The 19,790-nt window shown below is 46.7% G+C and overlaps 2 protein-coding genes across 11 annotated transcripts; one reads left to right on the top strand and one right to left on the bottom strand.

Moving 5' to 3' along the window:
- Positions 1 to 37: 37 nt before the first annotated feature.
- LOC101076348 (poly(rC)-binding protein 3-like) lies at positions 38 to 13,113 on the bottom strand. 7 transcript variants are annotated; one of them, XM_029840354.1, is made up of 13 exons: positions 12,433 to 13,113; positions 8,079 to 8,226; positions 7,978 to 8,001; positions 7,869 to 7,901; positions 7,667 to 7,783; positions 7,437 to 7,568; positions 7,210 to 7,338; positions 6,400 to 6,543; positions 5,497 to 5,538; positions 4,783 to 4,861; positions 3,099 to 3,154; positions 2,789 to 2,958; positions 38 to 2,521 (listed from the first exon to the last, which is right to left on the bottom strand). In XM_029840354.1, exons 2-13 carry the CDS (start codon positions 8,151 to 8,153, stop codon positions 2,467 to 2,469), a joined length of 1,056 nt encoding a protein of 351 aa, XP_029696214.1. In that variant the 5' UTR covers positions 8,154 to 8,226; positions 12,433 to 13,113; the 3' UTR covers positions 38 to 2,466. The 7 variants fall into 7 exon arrangements, with proteins under 7 accessions (XP_029696214.1, XP_029696215.1, XP_029696211.1 ...); XM_029840355.1 differs by having other exon boundaries at positions 4,783 to 4,858; XM_029840351.1 differs by having other exon boundaries at positions 3,099 to 3,157; positions 12,433 to 13,112.
- Positions 8,752 to 19,603, top strand: LOC115250686 (fibronectin type III domain-containing protein 4-like). 4 transcript variants are annotated; one of them, XM_029840360.1, is made up of 7 exons: positions 8,752 to 8,934; positions 16,592 to 16,827; positions 17,701 to 17,816; positions 18,041 to 18,142; positions 18,312 to 18,411; positions 18,487 to 18,570; positions 18,667 to 19,137. In XM_029840360.1, the coding sequence occupies exons 2-7, from the start codon at positions 16,752 to 16,754 to the stop codon at positions 18,936 to 18,938; spliced, it is 750 nt and encodes a 249-aa protein (XP_029696220.1). In that variant the 5' UTR covers positions 8,752 to 8,934; positions 16,592 to 16,751; the 3' UTR covers positions 18,939 to 19,137. The 4 variants fall into 4 exon arrangements, with proteins under 4 accessions (XP_029696220.1, XP_029696222.1, XP_029696221.1 ...); XM_029840362.1 differs by lacking the exon at positions 8,752 to 8,934 and adding an exon at positions 19,144 to 19,603 and having other exon boundaries at positions 16,541 to 16,827; positions 18,667 to 18,836; XM_029840361.1 differs by lacking the exon at positions 8,752 to 8,934 and having other exon boundaries at positions 16,541 to 16,827; positions 17,704 to 17,816.
- Positions 19,604 to 19,790: the final 187 nt, after the last annotated feature.

The raw sequence follows: 19,790 nt of genomic DNA, 5'->3' as shown, positions 1-19,790 counted from the left end.
TAATAATATTTTTATGAACAACAGAAAGGGAAAAAAATCACGGAAGAAAGAGCGAAACTTTATTGTTTCTTTTATTTACCAACACTCTGAAATTAAAGCTAAGAAAAGACTCACAGCTAACATCATCTTCACAGAGCAAAATTAATGAATCAGAATGAAACTTCAAACTGCAGCAAAGCTCAGTCTTTGATTTGCTCCGACATAAATAAAAGTTCGGCTTCCCACAATCGACACAGCGCTGCCATCTATGCTAACCAGAGAATAATTGAGTCAGTAATTGCACGTTGCACCCTCTTATTGCATTAGTTACACCAACGTTTCAAACATGTACTGAAAAACACACTTACTGCAGTCAGATCCATACAACACAACAAAGTCTTTATCAAACCGAGCTAATTCACATTAGCATCCTGTATTATTCCCTGTTGGAATTCTTCTGTTTTATTACTCATTTGACGTAGACATGCACAAATGAATCAGAACGCCTGAGGAGTTCTTGCTAAAAAAAAAAAAAATCCTCTTAGCTATCAACTAACTGCTATTAATAAGCAAAATAATGCTAATATTTTTTTGTCTGATTAAACATTCTCTTTTAAAATACAAGCTACGACAGCTGAAAACCAATAGTAACACAAAGTCATGGTTTCAACGCTAACACTATAAGTACACGTCAAAATACTGTTGCCGGTAGACATTTCAAATACTGATTCCATGTTTTGGTGCTTCCAGATTTAGAGATTTTGTGAATTCACTCATTGTGATTTTTTTAAACCCTCATTTAAACATGCAAAATACGATGCTAGCATAGCTAACAAGAAAGCACTATACAGAAATATACTTAGCAATTAGCAGTATTTTGATTGAAGAAAGTCAGAGGGGTCTTTCTCAGCTGAGTCAGCTACTGCCAGAAAAACTGGGTGATCGTACATCTTCCCAGAAAGTCCAGTTTGTCCTCGGTGGACTGTGGAATGGAACGGAAAATGAAGGATGCGATTGGACAGTAACATTCAACAGCTGTTGTGTGCCAAAAGAACATGAGCTCAGCTGAAGGTTGAAACCAAAAATACAGCAGTATCGTCCCAACTCTCCCTTTCAAGACTGAACCAATCCAACCGCCCGTGTTCAGGAAGTACGAGCTGGCGTCATTCCAAACCAAATATGAATTTCCTTCTTTAAAAATGCAAAAACAAATTTGCAAAAACAAAAAGACATTCAAGCCTACTGTGTAAAATCAAAAGAGCAAACTGAAAAACACGACAAGATGAAACAATCTTAAAAAAGAGACTGAGAGGTCACGTCTGCCCAGGTTTCCCTAACCAACCCCTGAACATTCTCTCTGAACAGGAACATTCCTCCTCGGCTTTCACAAAACCTTCTGGCTTCGTCCAAACATTTTCTCCAGATTTTTACTCCCCACCATTTTGGAACCAGCCTAGATTTGCTCGGCTAGCAGTGAGGAGCTAATCAGCTTTGGGACAAAACAAGGAAGGCAAAAGGTTTGGACGTGATGTTTGGCATTAAAGTCCAAATGAGACCTCCCAGAACAGCAGAGACGGTCCAGGTCCACCAGCGTGACTGATTTGCCAAATCACAATAGCCTTCGTACAAAAACAAATACAGCATAATAATAAGCTAGAAAACAATCATTTAAATATATAGTTTGCATTTTAGCCACTAAAGTTCCACCAATTATCATTCATGCATCTATTTACTAATAACTGATCAAAGTTATTTGGTTTCTTTTTTTGTTTGTTTGTTTTCTTTAGCTTTTATCTGGGAAGGCCAGAGGACCAAAAAAGCAAAGATGTTTTGGGAAAAAGCACCGGGGTTATGCTAATGTTATCAGGACGGAACACCAAAGATATGCAACAACACAACACAAACACATGCAATATCAGCGTTGGAAGCTAACATGGGACGGGAGGCTCCAGGAGTGATACCATTGGCTAAAAAGGGTCATGTGATGCAGCAAAGACTCACAGGTGGTCGGATCAGATTTTTACGTAGACAAAGATGCAAATTAGGTCAAAAGCAGAACACTTCCGAAAAAAAGAAGCTTTTCACGTTATCAAAATGTGCTAATTCTGGCTACATCCCACCACACTCTGCCAATAGCATCACCAAGCAGCTGAAATACAAGACTATGCTCTAGAAAACAATCCACTAATATTCTTTTAAATGATGTTCGATGACGCTGCACTGACAGAGAGTAAGAAATATGAACACAAGTTTCTAATAAACATTCAACATGCTTCTCTAAAAAAAAAAACTTAACAGAATTTCTCTTTTATTCAAACGGCTCTCTGAAATAAAATTGACCGCCGGACCTACAAACGGGTTAACCAGGGCGAGGAAAGGTGGTCACGCTTTGTTTCAGAGAGCAGCGTCAGAGTCGGAGGAGCTTCTTGGGTGTCTGCAGTCACTGGTCGTATAGAAAGGGTCAAACGGAGGAGCCAGTCACAGATCTTAGGATGTGGTCATGGAAGATGGATCGTTCCACATGGCCGCCACGTCTCGGAACCTGCAGGACACATAAAACAACTTCATTCAAAATCTGTGTGCCAAGTATGTGCACACCTTAAACACTGTTAGCAACACATGTAGCCAAAAGCTAAAATCAGTTATATGCAGCATTCAAAAGTAGAGAAACTGCGGCTGCTCCTGCTGGGTGATGGAGATATTTTGATGGTCAAAATAAGGTCGACATTCAGGCCCCAAATGACAATCATGGCAAGTAGCCTGGTGTTTTTTCACGCTTTCCTCTGGCAAACACTACACGTGACCTCACCTTGCATTGATGAGGTACTGAGCCAGGCTGATGTTTGCAGGGGTCCCGGTGATGGTGATCTGACGCTCCGATGACCCTTCCATGGCATTAGCAATTTTGATCTGCGCCCCAGACATCTGACGTATCTCGTTGATTTTGGTTCCCTGGCGTCCGATTATGCAGCCTATTAGCTGGGAAGAAGACGAGGAGAAGAGGAAGGATGGTAGAATGTCAGTTCTGTCTGGATTTCTGTAGTTAGGAACCAGAACTCAGAGATAGCTAATCTTGCATTCCGATGGATCAAAGTCATGTGTTGGATTAAAGCACTCACATCATTGGGAATGGTGAGTTCATGAGTACTGGCCTGGTTACTGGCATCCAGACCTGCTGCTGAAGATAGGAAGTAGACACACACCAGGAGAATCACAGAAAACTCCAGTTGGGCACATAGAAGCATTTATCAGAGCTTATCTTTGCACCGTCTCTTTTGAACACAGTTTGTACGTGTAGGAGAGCCGCCTTCACACAGCGGCCATCTTCCTGGTATGTCATCAATCTGACTCTTCATTGGTTCACCAAAAACGTAATGGTGAGAACGCAGGCCATATTTTCTGCTGTTGTGAGACAGCGGCTAACATTCTGCCACACCGCTAACATTACCATTGCTGTTTTAGGAAACATAATTTAAGCTCACCCCTGTGGTGAAGGGTCATGGTTAGTGCTACCACCCAGTGGTTGACAATATTAAACAATCTAAATGTCCTGAAAATGTGTTTAGCACAATTTTTAACCCAATGTCTGTGTCTGTAATTACCCGCTATTCCCTATATAGTGCACTAGAAATATTTTGGAAGGGTGTCCGGATGTTGAGCGATTACCCTACTTAGTGCACTCAGTGCATCCCATAATGCATTTCAAGAAGTAGTTGGAAACTTTCTCCCAGTCGCACGTGAGAAGTTAGATATAGAGATAAGCTATTAGCTAGCCACTAAAAATTCCTTGATAATTGATCATTAAAATTAAGATTACTTGCCCGGCGTTGATGTTGCCCTTGTACGGATTTAATATGTATTGCTATGACACAGTGTAAAGTGCCATAGTTGAGTTAGCTTGCTATATAGTGAGTAGTGAGTGGGGAATTTTTTTATTTATTTATTTTTTCTTATCCCTTTCGGGGTTCCAGGGGAGGACGCTGGATCCGATCCCAGCTACATATGCACGAGGGCTGGGTCGACAGCTCATCGCAGGGCCGTATGTGAGCATTTCAGGGTTTGGTACCTTGCTGAAGGGTACCACGGTGTTGTTCTAAAGGTTCCTTGGCACCTCCCCCAGCTAAAAGAACACAGCCCACATCTTGCCCACACCAGGGTTTGATCCCCTCCATTTCTCAGCCCAGTCCCCTGATTTCAGACACAGCCAATGGAAAAGAGACAAGGAACAAAGTGTTCTGATAAAGAGCCTTCATCCTGTTAGCTGACATGTGTTGGACTAGTTACAATGTTCCAGTTAGTATGATCCATGAAACCCTGGTGGATCCAGATCCAGATCAGGAGCCGTTATTGTTAAAACCTGTTCAAAATCAGACCAACGGTCCCTTTCTGTTAAAGGTTTTTTTAAAGCAGGATTTCTACAGCACTCTTCAATGGTAATGTTAGTGAGCAAGGCACCCAAATGCTAACATTCGCTGTTCAGTAGAAGATGTGCTGAATTGTGACAAGCTGTCCACATTTATTATCTTTTGTCATTGAAAGTACGACATCCTTTACGCCAAGATGGCCGCCACGTGACAGAGCCTGGCTCAGCGCCAAATGTGGAATTCTACTCTGATTGGACGGTTGGATGAAAGTAGAATAAAAACTGAAGAAGAAGAGAAACCTCAACATTAACCAGAGCAGACCACCAGCAGGCCATGTCACTGACAGAAGAAGAGGAGGAAGAGAACGCGTTTGTGTCTACAGGTAAAAACAAGAGAAGGAGCTGTGGTGAACGGGGGCGTCGTGTAGGTGGGTACGTACCAGGGAAGGCAGGGGTGGTCTGTCCGAGGGGGGTAAAGGGGGTTTGCTGCATAGCCAACTGGTGGAGCTTGCTCAACTGCTGAGGGGGGGAGGAGGAGGACAGCAGAGCTATGATGTCATCGTTAAAACACACACACACGAGAGCTCTTGGACACACACATGCGCGCACGAAGATACACACTCACTGGCATACGCACGCCGGCCCACTCACACCCACACTCATTCGCACCCCCACACCACCAGTCCAGATCTGATCTGAGGACAGGTGAATGAACAGACGCTCATGCAGGACCTGGCCTGAGTCATGTGACCACGTGTGACCGGCTCGCGGATAATCAATAATCGGAAAATTAATTCGCTCATGAGTTCCACGTCCCAGTAAGTCAGGAATCACTCGGAGGGCTCGATTAAAATCGTGCTGAATTTGAGCACGAATGATCAGATAATAACGTAATCGTCGCTAATAATGTCGAGTGATCAGTGGCTGGTACGAGCCGGTTTTTCTGTCCGTCCTGCACGGTCACATGTTCAAATGCAGTCCTGTGAGGCGGGAAGAGCGTAAATCCAAAAAGACGCATTTTCATATTAACAAAGAATATTAATATGAGCAGAAAGAGAGAGAGAGAGAGAGAGTGTGTGTGTGTGTGTGTGTGTGTGTGTGTGTGTGTGTAGGGGGGGGGGGGGGGGGGGGGGGGACCAGGAAAGGTCACTCACATCTGGATGAGGGATGGCGTACTGTCCCTGAATGGTGTAAGCCTGCGAGGGGGACAAGAGCCCAGTGTTACGGCATGAGGTCATCGCTAAGGAAACAATAGTTAATACGAGTGTAACACAACTTTTCATCACTCAGATCCAGTTGAACTTCAACACAAGGGGGCAGACAGACAGAGGGGCGGGGCAGGGGGTGGGAGGAGCATCCCTGACATGTGACCCATAAGATACAGACAGTTCACGGAGCCGCCGAGGGCAGAACCCAGCTAAAGTTTGTTCCATCCGCCAAGAAAGCGAAACGCTGTCGTCGCTATGTACAAAAACGCTATATGCTAGACATATATTTTACGACATATATTTCCCCGAAGGGAAATTTGTGACTCCAAGCGCAGAGACAAGCTGTCGCCAGAGTTTAAAGGATAAAAGAGTGAAGTTGAGCATTAACACAAGAATAAATAAATCAAAACAACAATAATATCGGGTTTTAAGGAGCGCTGCTCACTTTGCTAACATCACGATTGTTCACAGACGTCTTGCTAAAACGAACAAAAGTGGCAACGTCATCACTGTTGCCGTTAATGCAAGTACTATCCTGCCCGGCACACACAAACGCACACCCACACAAAAGACGACCCATATTAATAAAAAGGTGGATCATCGGCTTCCTGACGAAATTTGTAGATTTTCAGTCAGGTGAGTTTAACCCCGCCCCCAGCTCCTGATGTCAGCAGGCCTTTGCTCTGCCCAAAACCCTGGAACACATCAAACGTAAAGTTCTGGTCCAAGTGATGCGTGGTCTGGTCGGACTGGACACGCTAGACGACTGTGATGGATCATGCTAGTCAGGGTAGGTGGTGTTCGGAGTGGGAGGGGGGACAAGTGAGTAAAACCTGGTGTGACACTAACAGGCAGTGGCTGGTGCTGCAGTAAGAGGCTGAGGTTGGCTGTGGTCGCCCCCAGGGGGTCTGCTCTTACCTGGCCACCTGAAAAAATGACAGGGGTGGAGGCAGGCTTGGGGCGGTACGGGATGGTGGCACCTTTCGGTGGGGACTGAGGAGGGCAGAGGGGGAGAGAGTGGGGAGGAGGGGGTGTGGAGAGAGTGTTAAGAGAAAACAGTTGCATCAAGTGAGACCAGGAAGGGGGGCGGTGCCTGAGGGAGGACGACTCGTGACTAGTGCTCTTCAACGTGTTCATGCTGACAGGAAACACCTGAGACGTCACCTGATGTACCTGCAACGCTTTCAACTGGATAATGATGAGCTACAACAGCGGTAACGGAGCTCCGCACCAACACTTACAGTCGAGTCACACGGCTGCTAGCATCCGTGGCCGGTGCCATCGCGAAGGATCGTCTGGCTGTGCGGATAATCAGTTATCAATAAGATCATCGGTTATCATTAATATCCAAACAGGAATGACAGTGACAAGCGCAGCCTCATCCACATCCAACAACACCAGTCCAGTTCCAGCACACAGAATACAGAACCAGGCAAGTTCCTCTTCTAGCATTAGCTGACTGGCTATCAGAACTAGCGCAGGTTCCAGACATGTTCTTGTAAATAAGCAGAACCCCCATCTGGACTGAGTTATTCTCGGCTGGACCTCAGCCTGGCCCTGTGCTGGCGCCTGAGCCTGCTACAGTTAGTTAGCATCAGTTAGCATGGAGAACATTGGTGGATGTGGTGCTGTGATTGAAGTATCCAGGTTAGCTTGTACCTCCAGCATCACCACACAGATCTGTTTGACACACTGGATGATGGCCTCGGGGGTCCCAGAGATGGTCACGGCCCTCTCTGTGGAGTTTGGCAGCATGTCTCCTGCCACCTGGACCTGAGCACCTGTGGACTGAACGCAGGAGAAGCAAAACAGGTCACCTGCGTTCCATTTTGATAACTTGATTAGTTTGTTTTCAGTGAAGGCGGCGCCCATCTTCGCTCCGGTACCTCTCTCATTTCCTTGATTTTGGAACCTCCTTTTCCGATGAGGGATCCACACTGGCTGGCCGGGACCACCAACCTCAGGGTCACTGGAGGCTTACTGGTGGCTGGACTGTTGCTCATGGAATTGATTATATCCTGAGGACACAAAAGAGTTCAATTACACCAGGAAGTCATTCCAAACTGCGGTGAACACATGACACGAGGAGCGCCTGTGTCTGCCCGTGCGAGTCCACCTCCTCGAACTTGTAGGCGATCATGGCGAAGGCTTTGAAGATGGCGTCGGTCGGCCCAGTGATGGTGACGATGCGTTCGGGACAGTTCCCCTCTGAGATATTGATGCGGGCGCCACTCTGTCAGCCGTTAAAACAAGAGAAGAAGACGACCGTCAGAAAAAGGGCGACGTGCTGACAACAACATGCTAATGCTCCCACATACATCTTCCCGCATTTTCTTCACAGTTTCTCCTTTCTGGAAGCCAGACAAGAACACGAGTGAGAACGTGAAACTAGCCACGCTGAAGCAGCGGCGTCGGGGATGTTTTTACCTTTCCGATGATGCTGCCGACTTCCTGCAGAGACAGGAAAACACAGTTAAACCCAAGTTTCAGGACAGCAAAGACTGAACCTGGCGCTCGGCCGGTCGTACCTTCCCGTGCATCAGGAGTCTGATGGTGAGCGTCACGTTGAGTCCACCTTCTGACTGGACCTTGATGGGCTCCATCTCTGGCCTGGTTATGAGGATGGGGGGTGTGGTCAGTGCGAGAGAGTGGCGCTGGAGTCAGCTGACGGGTGACCTGCCCACACCAGATGGCAGTGCGTTAGAAAAGCAGGCGCCAGGCCTCCCCCTGCAGGCTGGCTCTAGCATAGCACCTATAAGCTCCACCCACTGCGTGTTCGCCGCGAGACCCTGTCATTTATGAACCCTGACCTATTTCAGCCAACAAAACACCTCCAGCCCATCTGGAAAACCAGTCTGTACCAGTTCCATGGGTTGAAAATAGTATCAAAGAAGATTCACATACACAAAATAAATTCAATAAACGCAATGAAAGAGGCTGCAAAAGTGACCTTTTAATATTTATGGATGACTGAGCCACCAAAAATGAGATTCTCATTGACTGAGTTCCTTCACATTAGTCTCCTTTTTTTTTAAATCCTGGAAGTAATTTTCTGAGTTCAGATGTGATTCTACGTGCGTCCTTTCTCTTTGCATTTCTCCCTGGGGGGGTGGGGGGTGGCATCTGCCAGGTGGTAGTTCCAAATACAGCCAGCTGGGGGCAGTGCAGCACTCTAGTGAATGTTTGGTTTACTGGCTGTTGGAAACAATCGGACACAATCAGAAACAATTAGTGACTCAGATTCGGTCGGCACCTGAAAATGATCAAATATGAGACAGCCAAGTTGCCAGTCAACAGAAATACTTTTTTTTATTCTGGGGGAGCAGCAGTCGGCAGCCGGATTCTAACTTCATCATCTCTTCTATCAATATTATCATAAAGACGGTATGGACAGCGGCTGAGAGCAATCACGTGACCTGTTGCTATGGTGAATTATAAATCTCATAATTGATACCACAACCGTGATCCAGTAAAACATTTGCTTCTGCCTAAAGAAAAAAAACATTATGGCACATTTTCCTTTCTGTGCTAAATGTTAGCACTTTTTCACTATATTATTTAGCAGCACTGCATATTAGCTGTGGCAGGTTATAGCTGTGGCAGGTTATAGCTGTGGTGGATGATAGCTGTGGCAGGTTTTAGCTGTGGTGGATGTTAACTGTGGCAGGTTATAGCTGTGGTGGATGTTAACTGTGGCAGGTTTTAGTTGTGGTGGATGTTAACTGTGGCAGGTTTTAGTTGTGGTGGATGTTAACTGTGGCAGGTTTTAGTTGTGGTGGATGTTAACTGTGGCAGGTTTTAGCTGTGGCAGGTTATAGCTGTGGTGGATGTTAACTGTGGCAGGTTTTAGTTGTGGTGGATGTTAACTGTGGCAGGTTTTAGCTGTGGCAGGTTATAGCTGTGGTGGATGTTAACTGTGGCAGGTTTTAGCTGTGGCAGGTTATAGCTGTGGTGGATGTTAGCTGTGGCAGGTTATAGCTGCCGCTGTATTTGAATGGCAGGTATAAAGTTGGTTTGTCAACACAGAAATTGCTGTTGTAGTAAGGTGGTTCAGCAAAAAGAGCATTATCAGTGATGTTACACTGTGTGTCTGTACAGTTATTTTGCACATGTGTTGTTTGTACCTGCTGTCTGTTTATGTTGTTTGTATGTGGTGTTACCTCTGCCGAGAAGGTTATGTGTTTTTGTGTCTATTTGTCTGACTTTAAGCAAAATAACTGCAAAAGAAATGAACAGATTTTCCTGAAATTTTCAGAAAATTGAAAGAAGACCCAAAATTTACCGTGATGTCCCAGAATCCAGGAGGGACTTTCCTCCCTTGATCTTCCAAAGATCAAAGCCAAGGGCATTGACCATAGAACCACCTGTTATGTAACTAGGGGTGTAACTCACAATGACCTGCTCGGCAGAGGTGTCCGCTCTCCGAGTGTTGTGTCATTTGCATGTGTTGCCTGTATATGTTTACATGCATGTTAACATACTTTGTATATGTTTACATGTATTTTAACATGTTTTGTATATGTTTACATGTATTTTAACATGTTTTGTATGTGCTGTCTGCACATGTTGAATTTGTTCAGCGGGCACTGACCCCTACCCCGCAGACTGAACACAACCCTGCGGAACACCGTCGCTGCGGGAGGCTTTCGGGCCACCAACCATGATATAGGAAGTTCTTCTGGTCGGACCTGATCCAGTTTACTTTGAACCCACCCTTGGACCGGGGGATCCTAACCCTGGTTATGATTTGGGTTGACCTGTCAGGGAGGGTTCTAATCTGTGGTGGGTGGGATGTTGGGTGGGCAGATGCTGGTTTCAGAGCTGAGGACATGGATTCTGGATGCTGCTGCCAGCTGTCTCTGCAATCTCCCAGAGGAGACCAGATTACATAAAAAGCCTTAATCTGGCTTTAAGACTAAAGCCAGCGCTGCAGCGCAGGGGGCTGATGATGGGATTCACCAGAGCTGTGCCCAGGGTATCGGCACGAGAGTTTAAAATATATGTTTTAAAAGTGGTCAAAGGCAGAAGGTGCTGGGCTTGTTTGTTAGATGTAAAGAGGCTGTAGATTCAGGTCAGTCTGAATAAACGTCCTGGAACGGAGCAGAATTAGGTCAAGGCTCTCTGAATCATAAGAGCTTCCAGCAAACAGCCACAGCTGCTTCATCTCCCAGCTCAGAGTCCGTTTCACAGCGTCCTGCTCCGCACCATCGTCTCCCGAGCCTCCAATCTGCATTCATTTACCACGTTCTTCAGACAGGAAGTCAGAGGAGACCCTGCAGACGGCAACGCGGGGCCATTTCTCATGACATCTGAGGGGAAAGTGGGTCATGCGCAGTGAGGAGGAGCAGCTAGCCTCCTCCTCCTCCTCTATGGCAGCTATTGAATTAATCGTGCTTTATGCTCTGATGAAGAACACAGAGCACAAAATGGCGCCCCCCCCCCCCCTTCCCATCGTCTCTGGACAGAAGAGTCAGAGAGGTGGAAATGATGGAGTTCAGACAGAGTTTGAAAAGTGTTTCATGAGAAAGACATGAAGAAGAGGCTGAAGAAGCCTGAAGCGTTTAAATTTAGCGTCCGCCCTTGAATGTGGACACTTCAGAGTCAAAACTCTGGGCAAAATGTCCAAAATCTTTTTTCTTTTTCTTTTTTTTTCTCATTTAAGAGAAGAAGAAATAAATCAGGATGAAGACAAAATCAAGACAGAAGAGCCGCAGCAGCAGCAGCTTAATCCAGGCCAGAGCTGCCGGCATCTGTCATGATCCACGTTTAGGATCCGAAAAGTTAGAACTCATCGGAACCAGGGTTTTCTGGTTTCCATGGAAACCGACCACTTTCTTAATTCACCCCCTCTTTTTTTTTAATGGAAATTGATTTTCTCTTCAGTCCAGCCAAATGGTCCTTTTGCTCAACATTTGTGTGCCAATTAAAACTGAAGTAAAGGGGAACCAGGAGAACAGGGGGGCCGGGGGCCAGAGCCAGGGGTGGGGGCCAGAGCCAGTGTCCAGAACCGGGGCAAACGGGGTTGGTTTTAATGTGATTGACTTTGCTTTCAGAACATTCAAGCGGACGCTCACTTTGCTGTCTGGGTGGACGTGTTGCGGTGGGGTGGAGGGGGGGTGCGCAGTACCCCATCGGCCTTCGTATGCATCGTTATGACAGCCCACTCCAGAGCTGTCAGCCCGCATCAGCAGCGCAGTGTCCTGATCCCTCGGCCCAGATCTTCTTCCAGCCCAAAGAAGCCAAACGAGCGCTCGCTTCACTGCTCACTGTCGCCGTGCTGCGCTGCCATCGCGGCGCTAACAGCCCAGGAACGCGTCGGCCATTTTAGATTTGCCACAGTTTGTAACGTGAGATCACTGTTTGTCACAAAGTCATGGCTTCCCCCCCCGAAGGGGCACTTGCTAAATGTCCTGTAGTAGCACAAATAGCTGAAATACACTCATATCTTTTTTTGTTTTAATTTCTTCTGCTAGCAAACAGCAGCGGGCTGCTAACGTCATTATGACGATAATTGGAATAACGACAACATTCGCAATTTCAATGATGAGACCGCTGAGACAACAAACACAAAACAATAGGGTCATCGGAGCGCCGGGCGCCGAATCGACCGAGCAGAAAACGAACTTTTTCTGTTGGAACCGCCGAACACGATTGGCCACAAAAACAGACAAATTAGATTATGGGTCCGTGTGTCGCGCCGTCGTCGGGTTAAAGCGCCCATCGTCCAGCAGCTGGAGTTAACCAACGATGTTACACAAGCAGCGGTGACCACGTTTCAACTTTGTCGCTTTTAAAACTCCACAAATGCTTTCAGACACAATCTGAAGTATTTGGCCACATTCGGCGTTTAATTGAGAAATCAAAACAAATGTTGGGTTTTACCTTTTCGCCGCGCAGAATCCACTGATGACGACTACTTTCGACACTGAAGATTAAAAATCGCAGAAGGCAGAGGGATTTTTCTTTTTTTTTTTTTTTTACCTCTTCCCTTCGCTCTGCCCAGGAAAATCCGAGCCACCTTATTGGTCCACAACTACGGGTCACACTGGCGACCACGTGACCATTCTGCGCTCAGACGACAAAACCAAAGCGTTTCCTTACGCTGTTGTTAGCCTGCGCTGCTGAGTGAAAGCTGAAATACGCCATATGATGAGGCATAATCTGCCCGCCCCCCCCCACCCGGGCAGAGGGGATGCTGCAGCCTGACTGGGTGGTCGCCTCAGGGGGCACTTGACCGTCCCCGTCCACCAAACTCTCATCTTTAAGTTCCCGTTCACACTCGCCCTCCTGCAACCAAACACGTGGGCCGCCCACATCTGGCCGACCTCGCGGATGTTTAATCTGCCTCCGTTTGTGCGGAATTCCAGAGATTTGCAGCATCCCAGCCTGATTTTCAATCCAGCACAAATCCAGGCCTCGTGTCTGATGGATACTTGATAATCTGGCATTATTATGACGCAGAAGGCAGCGTGGATTAGGGGCAACACTGACAATAAAGTTGCCTCTCATCTGTTTCGCTGTGGCATCAACGGGATTGTCCCGCTTTTCCATTTTACACCGAAACGAGTCAAAAACGAGCGAAATTCAGCTGCCCGTCCGAGTGTAAATTAACCCCAGGGATTAAAAACACAAGTAGAGCATCAAATCTGCTCCACATTCAATTAAGGACAAGTGTGTGTGCGTGTGTGTGTGCGCGTGTGTGTGTGCGCGTGTTGTGTGGGCCGGGGGGGTATGTCTGTGTGTGCGGTGGGGGCGTCTGTGTGTCTGTGTGTGATAGGTCTCCGAGTGGATGTGTGTTCTTCTACATGCTACATATTTAATGATAACGTACTCATTCTACCAGCAAAGTGAGGACATTTTGGGAATGTCAGGATATTTTTTCCTGGTCAACACAACATTAAACAGCTGCTTGTGGGTTCTGACTTATTGGAGGTTTTGAGGTTAGACTTGGGTTTAGGTTCAGGTCAGGGATGGTTAAGGTTAGGGGAGGCGGCTGGACTTTGAACCACTTCCTGGTGTTTCTAGAACGTCAATGGTTCCTGGATGAGGTCGAGGGTTCGAAGACATGACCAGGCTCAGAGGGAGGAAGTGAGGGGTGCATTGGTGCTGCTCAGCACCAAGATGACAGAACGCAGCACCCGTTCCCTCGGCCGTGGCCGCCAGCAAGGTGACACATTGGCCACGCCCCCAAGAGGCTCCAGCACATGACTGGGTGGTGTCCTCGCTCAGGCGTGTGTTTCCATCAAGCTGGTTGTTTCCTGATGAGGCAGACGGGCGTGAAGGAGAGTTGATCAATCAGCTGTTTTGATCCAACCCGATCCAAAAGAACAGGAAGGTCACATCTGGAGGTCCAGCTCATCCTGAACCTTCAGCCCCTTTGGGACTCAAAATAATGGCCTCCTCCAGAATTGATGTCATCAGACACATAACAGGAGGAAACTTTTGTCGCATTTTCGGCAATTTAAAAATCTGTTTATCGAAGAAAAATCTACGGATATCGGGTTCTAATAGTACTGCAGTAATCTTCTAATAGTACTGCAGTAATCTTGGAACAGTAGTACAGAAATCCTCTAACAGTACTGCAGTAATCCTCTAACAGTACTGCAGTAATCTTCTAACGGTACTACAGTAATCTTCTAATAGTACTACAGTAATGTACTAATGTACTGCAGTACTGTTGGAATGTACAGTACTGCAGTAATCCTCTATCAGTACTGCAGTAATCCTGTAACAGTACTGCAGTAATCCTCTTATCAGTACTGCAGTAATCTTCTAACAGTACTACAGTAATCCTCTAACAGTACTGCAGTAATCCTCTATCAGTACTGCAGTAATCTTCTAATAGTACTATAGTAATCCTCTATCAGTACTGCAGTAATCCTCTATCAGTACTGCAGTAATCCTCTATCAGTACTGCAGTAATCCTGTAACAGTACTGCAGTAATCCTGTAACAGTACTGCAGTAATCATCTATCAGTACTGCAGTAATCCTCCAACAGTACTGCAGTAATCTTCTATCAGTACTGCAGTAATCTTTTAACAGTACTACAGTAATCCTCTATCAGTACTGCAGTAATCCTCTATCAGTACTGCAGTAATCCTCTATCAGTACTGCTGTAATCTTCTAATAGTACTACAGTAATCCTCTATCAGTACTGCAGTAATCCTCTAACAGTACTGCAGTAATCCTCTGTCGGTACTGCAGTAATCCTTTATCAATACTGCAGTAATCCTCCAACAGTACTGCAGTAATCCTCCAACAGTACTGCAGTAATCCTCTAACAGTACCGTAGTAATCCTCTAACAGTACTGCAGTAATCCTCTATCAGTACTGCAGTAATCTTCTAATGGTACTACAGTAATCCTCTATCAGTACTGCAGTAATCCTCTAACAGTACTGCAGTAATCCTCTAACAGTACTGCAGTAATCCTGTAACAGTACTGCAGTAATCCTCTAACAGTACTGCAGTAATCCTCTAACAGTACTGCAGTAATCCTGTAACAGTACTGCAGTAATCCTCTAACAGTACTGCAGTAATCCTCTAACAGTACTGCAGTAATCCTCTAACAGTACTACAGTAATCCTCTAACAGTACTACAGTAATCCTGTGGGGCTATGTTAGCGACGTTAGCATGTCGGAGGCTCTTTAAACATGAATGAGGTGAAAAGGCTTTTAAAATGCAGCTGATGTTCTGGGCTGCTGGGCGGAGCCACGGTGGCGGCCTGGAACAGCTCTGAAAGCTTTGGGTGCGCGGCGTTAATGGAAAATATGGCCTGAGCCCATGACGCAGTGGATGCAGCAGTAATGGGGCCACGCTGCCCGCGGCTAACGCTCCTGTTTGTGTGACCTCCGATTGTTTACTCTGCAGCGGAGCTGCAGACGCCACACAAAAATATTCCGATGATCCAAGAATGATCAACATCAGGTTCGTGTTTAAAAATCAGGACCTTCCAAAACTACCTTGATCACTTACTGAAACCAGATTGTTTAATCTGATTGATTCACTCGTCTCCTGTTGCCTTTTGTTTTCATCCCTTTAATAATCTGATTGTTCTCCTCTCAACTCAGAATTGTGATTGTAAAGTTTACAAACGGTGTTAATCTGTTTTTGATATTTTACCAGATTAACAACAGCAGAGTGAAATCAGGCTTTATTATCTTTGATAATCTGGTTTGTAATAATTTAGCCTGCTTAAATTGAGAGACAGGACTCATCTCAGGAGTCGTCCCAACTTCAGCATCTTCCCTCCAGTGGTCAAGGCCGCCCGCCATTACCCACAATCCCCGGCAGTGTTGCTGCCTTTGATGCACATCAATAATCTGAACCATCAACCCAGAATATTGATCCTTCTACAAAGTCCGATGCTGTTGACGATTGCGCGTGCACACACACGCACACGCGCGCGCACACACACACACACACACACACACACACACACACACACACACACACACCATCAGAACTAAAGCCCTGACCCTGACAGGACCCAACTCTAACATTCCAACTAAGTCTGGAAACTCAAACACACCTTTGAATTAGGAGGATCGGAAAAAATGTTCTACAGGAAAATGTCCACACAGAGTTGATCTCCGATTGCATCAAACCTGATCTCCAGCATCGCCGCAGGGAGGCGCCTTCTGCTCTCCAGCTGTCAACCGGACATTTGTGCGTCTACGTTTGGGTTTTCATTAACTGATGTTTACGAGAGATTTCATCCATTTCCATTAACGTGTGGGACGGTGCAAACTTACTTGTTAATGATCAAAGTCTTTATATGCTAGTGCCGTTAATCTGAGAGTCCTAATTGGACAAAGGCACCAGAAATGACCAGTGTGCGGCCTCACTTTCTCTAATCGGCACACGTCGGCGCTCGATCACGTGACAGCAACAGCGCGGCGGTGCTATGGCGGCCTCTGCTGGGAGAAAGGCGGCGGTGCAGAAGAGAGACAGGCGAACGGATGGATGGATAGATGGATGGTTGGATGGATGGATGGATTGATAAGGCAGGTCTCTGCCCCCCACCTCCCGGTTTAAACAGCTAAACAGACCGGACCAGCCGCCAGTGTGGCAGCGGGCTCGGCGAGGATGAAGACCGAATATTGGTGACGATGCCCGGAGAACCAGCGCAGCGGAAGCCGTGAAGACAGAGGCGAACCGTGCGGAGGGAGCAGCGGAGGAGGCGGACACAGACAGCGGCTATGAGCGCCTCTGCTCTGCTGGAGCCCGGACTGCTGCTGCTGCTGCTGCCGCTCAGCTGCTGGACGGTCGGCGCCAGTAAGTCCGTGTCATTATTCCCATTCATTCATGTCATTATTCCCATTCATTCAGTCATCATCGTCACAGGGAAAATGCTGCCGTCTCTGCGTTGATTTTGAGCAGCACCAGTCACAGATCTGGGATCAGTCCAGCCAGGGCGGATCAACACCTGCATCAATCATCTCACTAAACATTAACTTTGGAGAAGAAACTGCTCAATCATTCATTTATTCATCTTTTCCCCACTCAATCCGTCGGAATTGGAACTGAAAGGATTGACTGCAGACAGAATCAGTGAAACCATGGAAATCAAAGCCTGAACAGAAACAAATGTAAGGACACGATTTGAGATTTACAAAGTCCACACATTAAATATAGTAAAAATAGTTTCATTTCTGCTCCTGGTGCAGCTTCTTTGAACCCAAATATTCATCAATACAGTCAGAACACACCTTGAGAGAGAGAGAGAGAGTGTGAGTGAGTGTGTGTGTGTGTGTGTGTGCGTGCGTGCGTGCGTGGGTGTGTGTGTGTGTGTGTGTTCCTTCATATCAGGATGGAAAGTATTGATCAGCTAATAAAGCTGAAAGCCACGGTTTTACCGAGGGAACGATCGTGTTTAATTTTTTAAAAAGCTTCTCTGTCATCATCAATTCCACCTCCTGGGAAGATAAATCTTCGTCTGACAGAGTAATCTAATTACTTTGATGCTCCTCAGGTCTGGGAACAGCTGAACGTGGAATCTTCCAGAACAACCCGTTACCTCTGCAAACGTGTCTAATGAACCTCCCTCTGCCTCTCTCTTTTTCTGTGTGTGTGTGTGTGTGTGTGTGTGTGTGTGTGTGTGTGTGTGTGTGTGTGTGTGTGTGTGTGTGTGTGTGTGTGTGAGATCAGCAGTTCCAGCCGCTCCTGTTAATGTTTCCGTGACCCAGCTGAGATCAAAGTCAGCCTTAGTGACTTGGAATGTTCCTCAAGGAGACACCGTCATCGGATACTCCATCTCCCAACAGGTACAGCCAGAGTGTGTGTGTGTGCGTGTGTGTGCACGTGCATGCGTGCGTGTGATTCGTGGATCTGTTTAATATGATCGTATATTAATCTATAATGATCATCTGTGAAACAAAACAAATTAATTCAAGTGTCAAGATGAAAGATACTGATGATATGTGTGTGTGTGTGTGTCTGTGTGTGCGTGCGTGCGTGCGTGTGTGTACGCGCGTGTGTGTGTGTGTAGAGGCAGGATGGTCTGATGCAACGTTCCATCAGAGAGGTGAACACGTCGAGCCATCGGTGTGCTCTTTGGGATCTGGATGAAGACACACACTACAGTGTGCAGGTGAACGCACACACACACACACACGCACACACACACACACACACACACACACACACACACACAGACAAAGTCAGCCTTCCCGTGTTGTTAATATGGTTCCAGCTGTCAGATTTCTGCCTCCGCCTCAGTGATGTCACCATCAATCTAACCTTTGACCTCTGCTCTTCAGGTCCAGTCCATAGGTCCTCACGGGGACAGTCAGCCCAGCGCCGCGGTCCACTTCAGAACCCTGGAGAAGACCGACTACCCAGCCGGAGTCCTGGAGCACCGTAATATGCTACCTGTTAACATGACTTGTACACATGATGGCGTCCAGGCGACCACATTCATGGATGTTTGTGTAGATGAACCAGCGATGGAAGGTCTGAGTCCTCACCTCCAGACAGGAGAGCTGCTCATCATCACCACGGTGCTGCTCCTGTGGGCAGGTGTGTGTCCGTGTGTGTGTCCGTGTGTGTGTGTGTGTGGGAGTGTGTGTCTGTCGCTCACTGTTATTCACCTCTGTCTTTCTTCTGAACCTCCAGCCGTCATCGCGCTCTTCTGTCGACAGTATGACATCATCAAAGACAGCGAATCCACCAGCACGAAGGAGAAGACCAAAAGGCCGCTTGGCCACACACCCGCCGCCTCCTTCTACCACACCTCAGCCAGCGGCTCGCCCGTGTTCCAGAATGGAGCCGTTCCCGGCAGCAGGGTGACTCAATCCACTCAGACGTTTCATCAGTCGCCTGGAAACGCTTGTTATCACAGCTCAGCTGCATTTAAGAGCTGCTCACGTGGTGAACAAGTACTTTAGGTCCAGACCGTGAAATTGTTCAGGCTCTTTATTTAGTTTTCTCTTCAAGGACAGTTACACACACACAAACACACACACACACCTTATTTCCTGTTTGTGTCTGAAGATCAGGAGTCATGTGATCCTAGCCCCAACAAAATATCAATCCATTAAGTCACATGACTGTGTAGGTGTTTAACACAAGTGAATGTGTGTGTGTGTGTAGCTTTACAGACCTTCATCGACCATCAGCATCATGCCCGGCTGCTGAAGCTCCGCCCCCCCGATGGTCACCTCTCCTGGTTCTGTTGCCTTGCCTCAGTTGCATGTTGCTAACAGGAGGTGCTACTGAAAGACTTTAGTGAACTGTTGACTTCAGGACCCTGGACGTTGTTGCCGCTGCTCCTCAGGCGATGGTGGCGTCTGTTGTCATTGGTTGGCCCACTAACGGTCTCTGCAGGGGACCAGTCTCACCTGAGGGGTTCCTCAGGTGTGCTGTCGGCTTCTGTGAGCCCAGACTCGTGGGGGATGACAGGGACTGTGGTGAGAGGGAAACATGGTGAAGAATAAATCTGAAGAAATCTGCAGGTTAACAACGCAGAGGGCTCAGACTGATCATTCACCGTCAAATTTTATTTTATTTTTCATTCCTGTAAATAAATAAAAATCTCTCCTTTAAATGTTAAGCTTTCTAGAGGTGGTGTTAAATCCCTTGGTTGAACTCTATGGTTGGTAAATTCTAAACTAAATCCACAAGGTTTTATAATCCTTGATCCTTATTTGGATGCAGATTTGGAAGCTGATCCTTTTCAAAACTGACTACAATGCTAACAAAATTCCACTCAAACTTGTGATTATAGCAGAATCTGCAAT

The sequence above is a fragment of the Takifugu rubripes genome, chromosome 8 (assembly GCF_901000725.2).
Source record: "Takifugu rubripes chromosome 8, fTakRub1.2, whole genome shotgun sequence".
NCBI lineage: Eukaryota > Metazoa > Chordata > Actinopteri > Tetraodontiformes > Tetraodontidae > Takifugu > Takifugu rubripes.
This window is presented reverse-complemented; position numbering and strand designations above follow the sequence as displayed.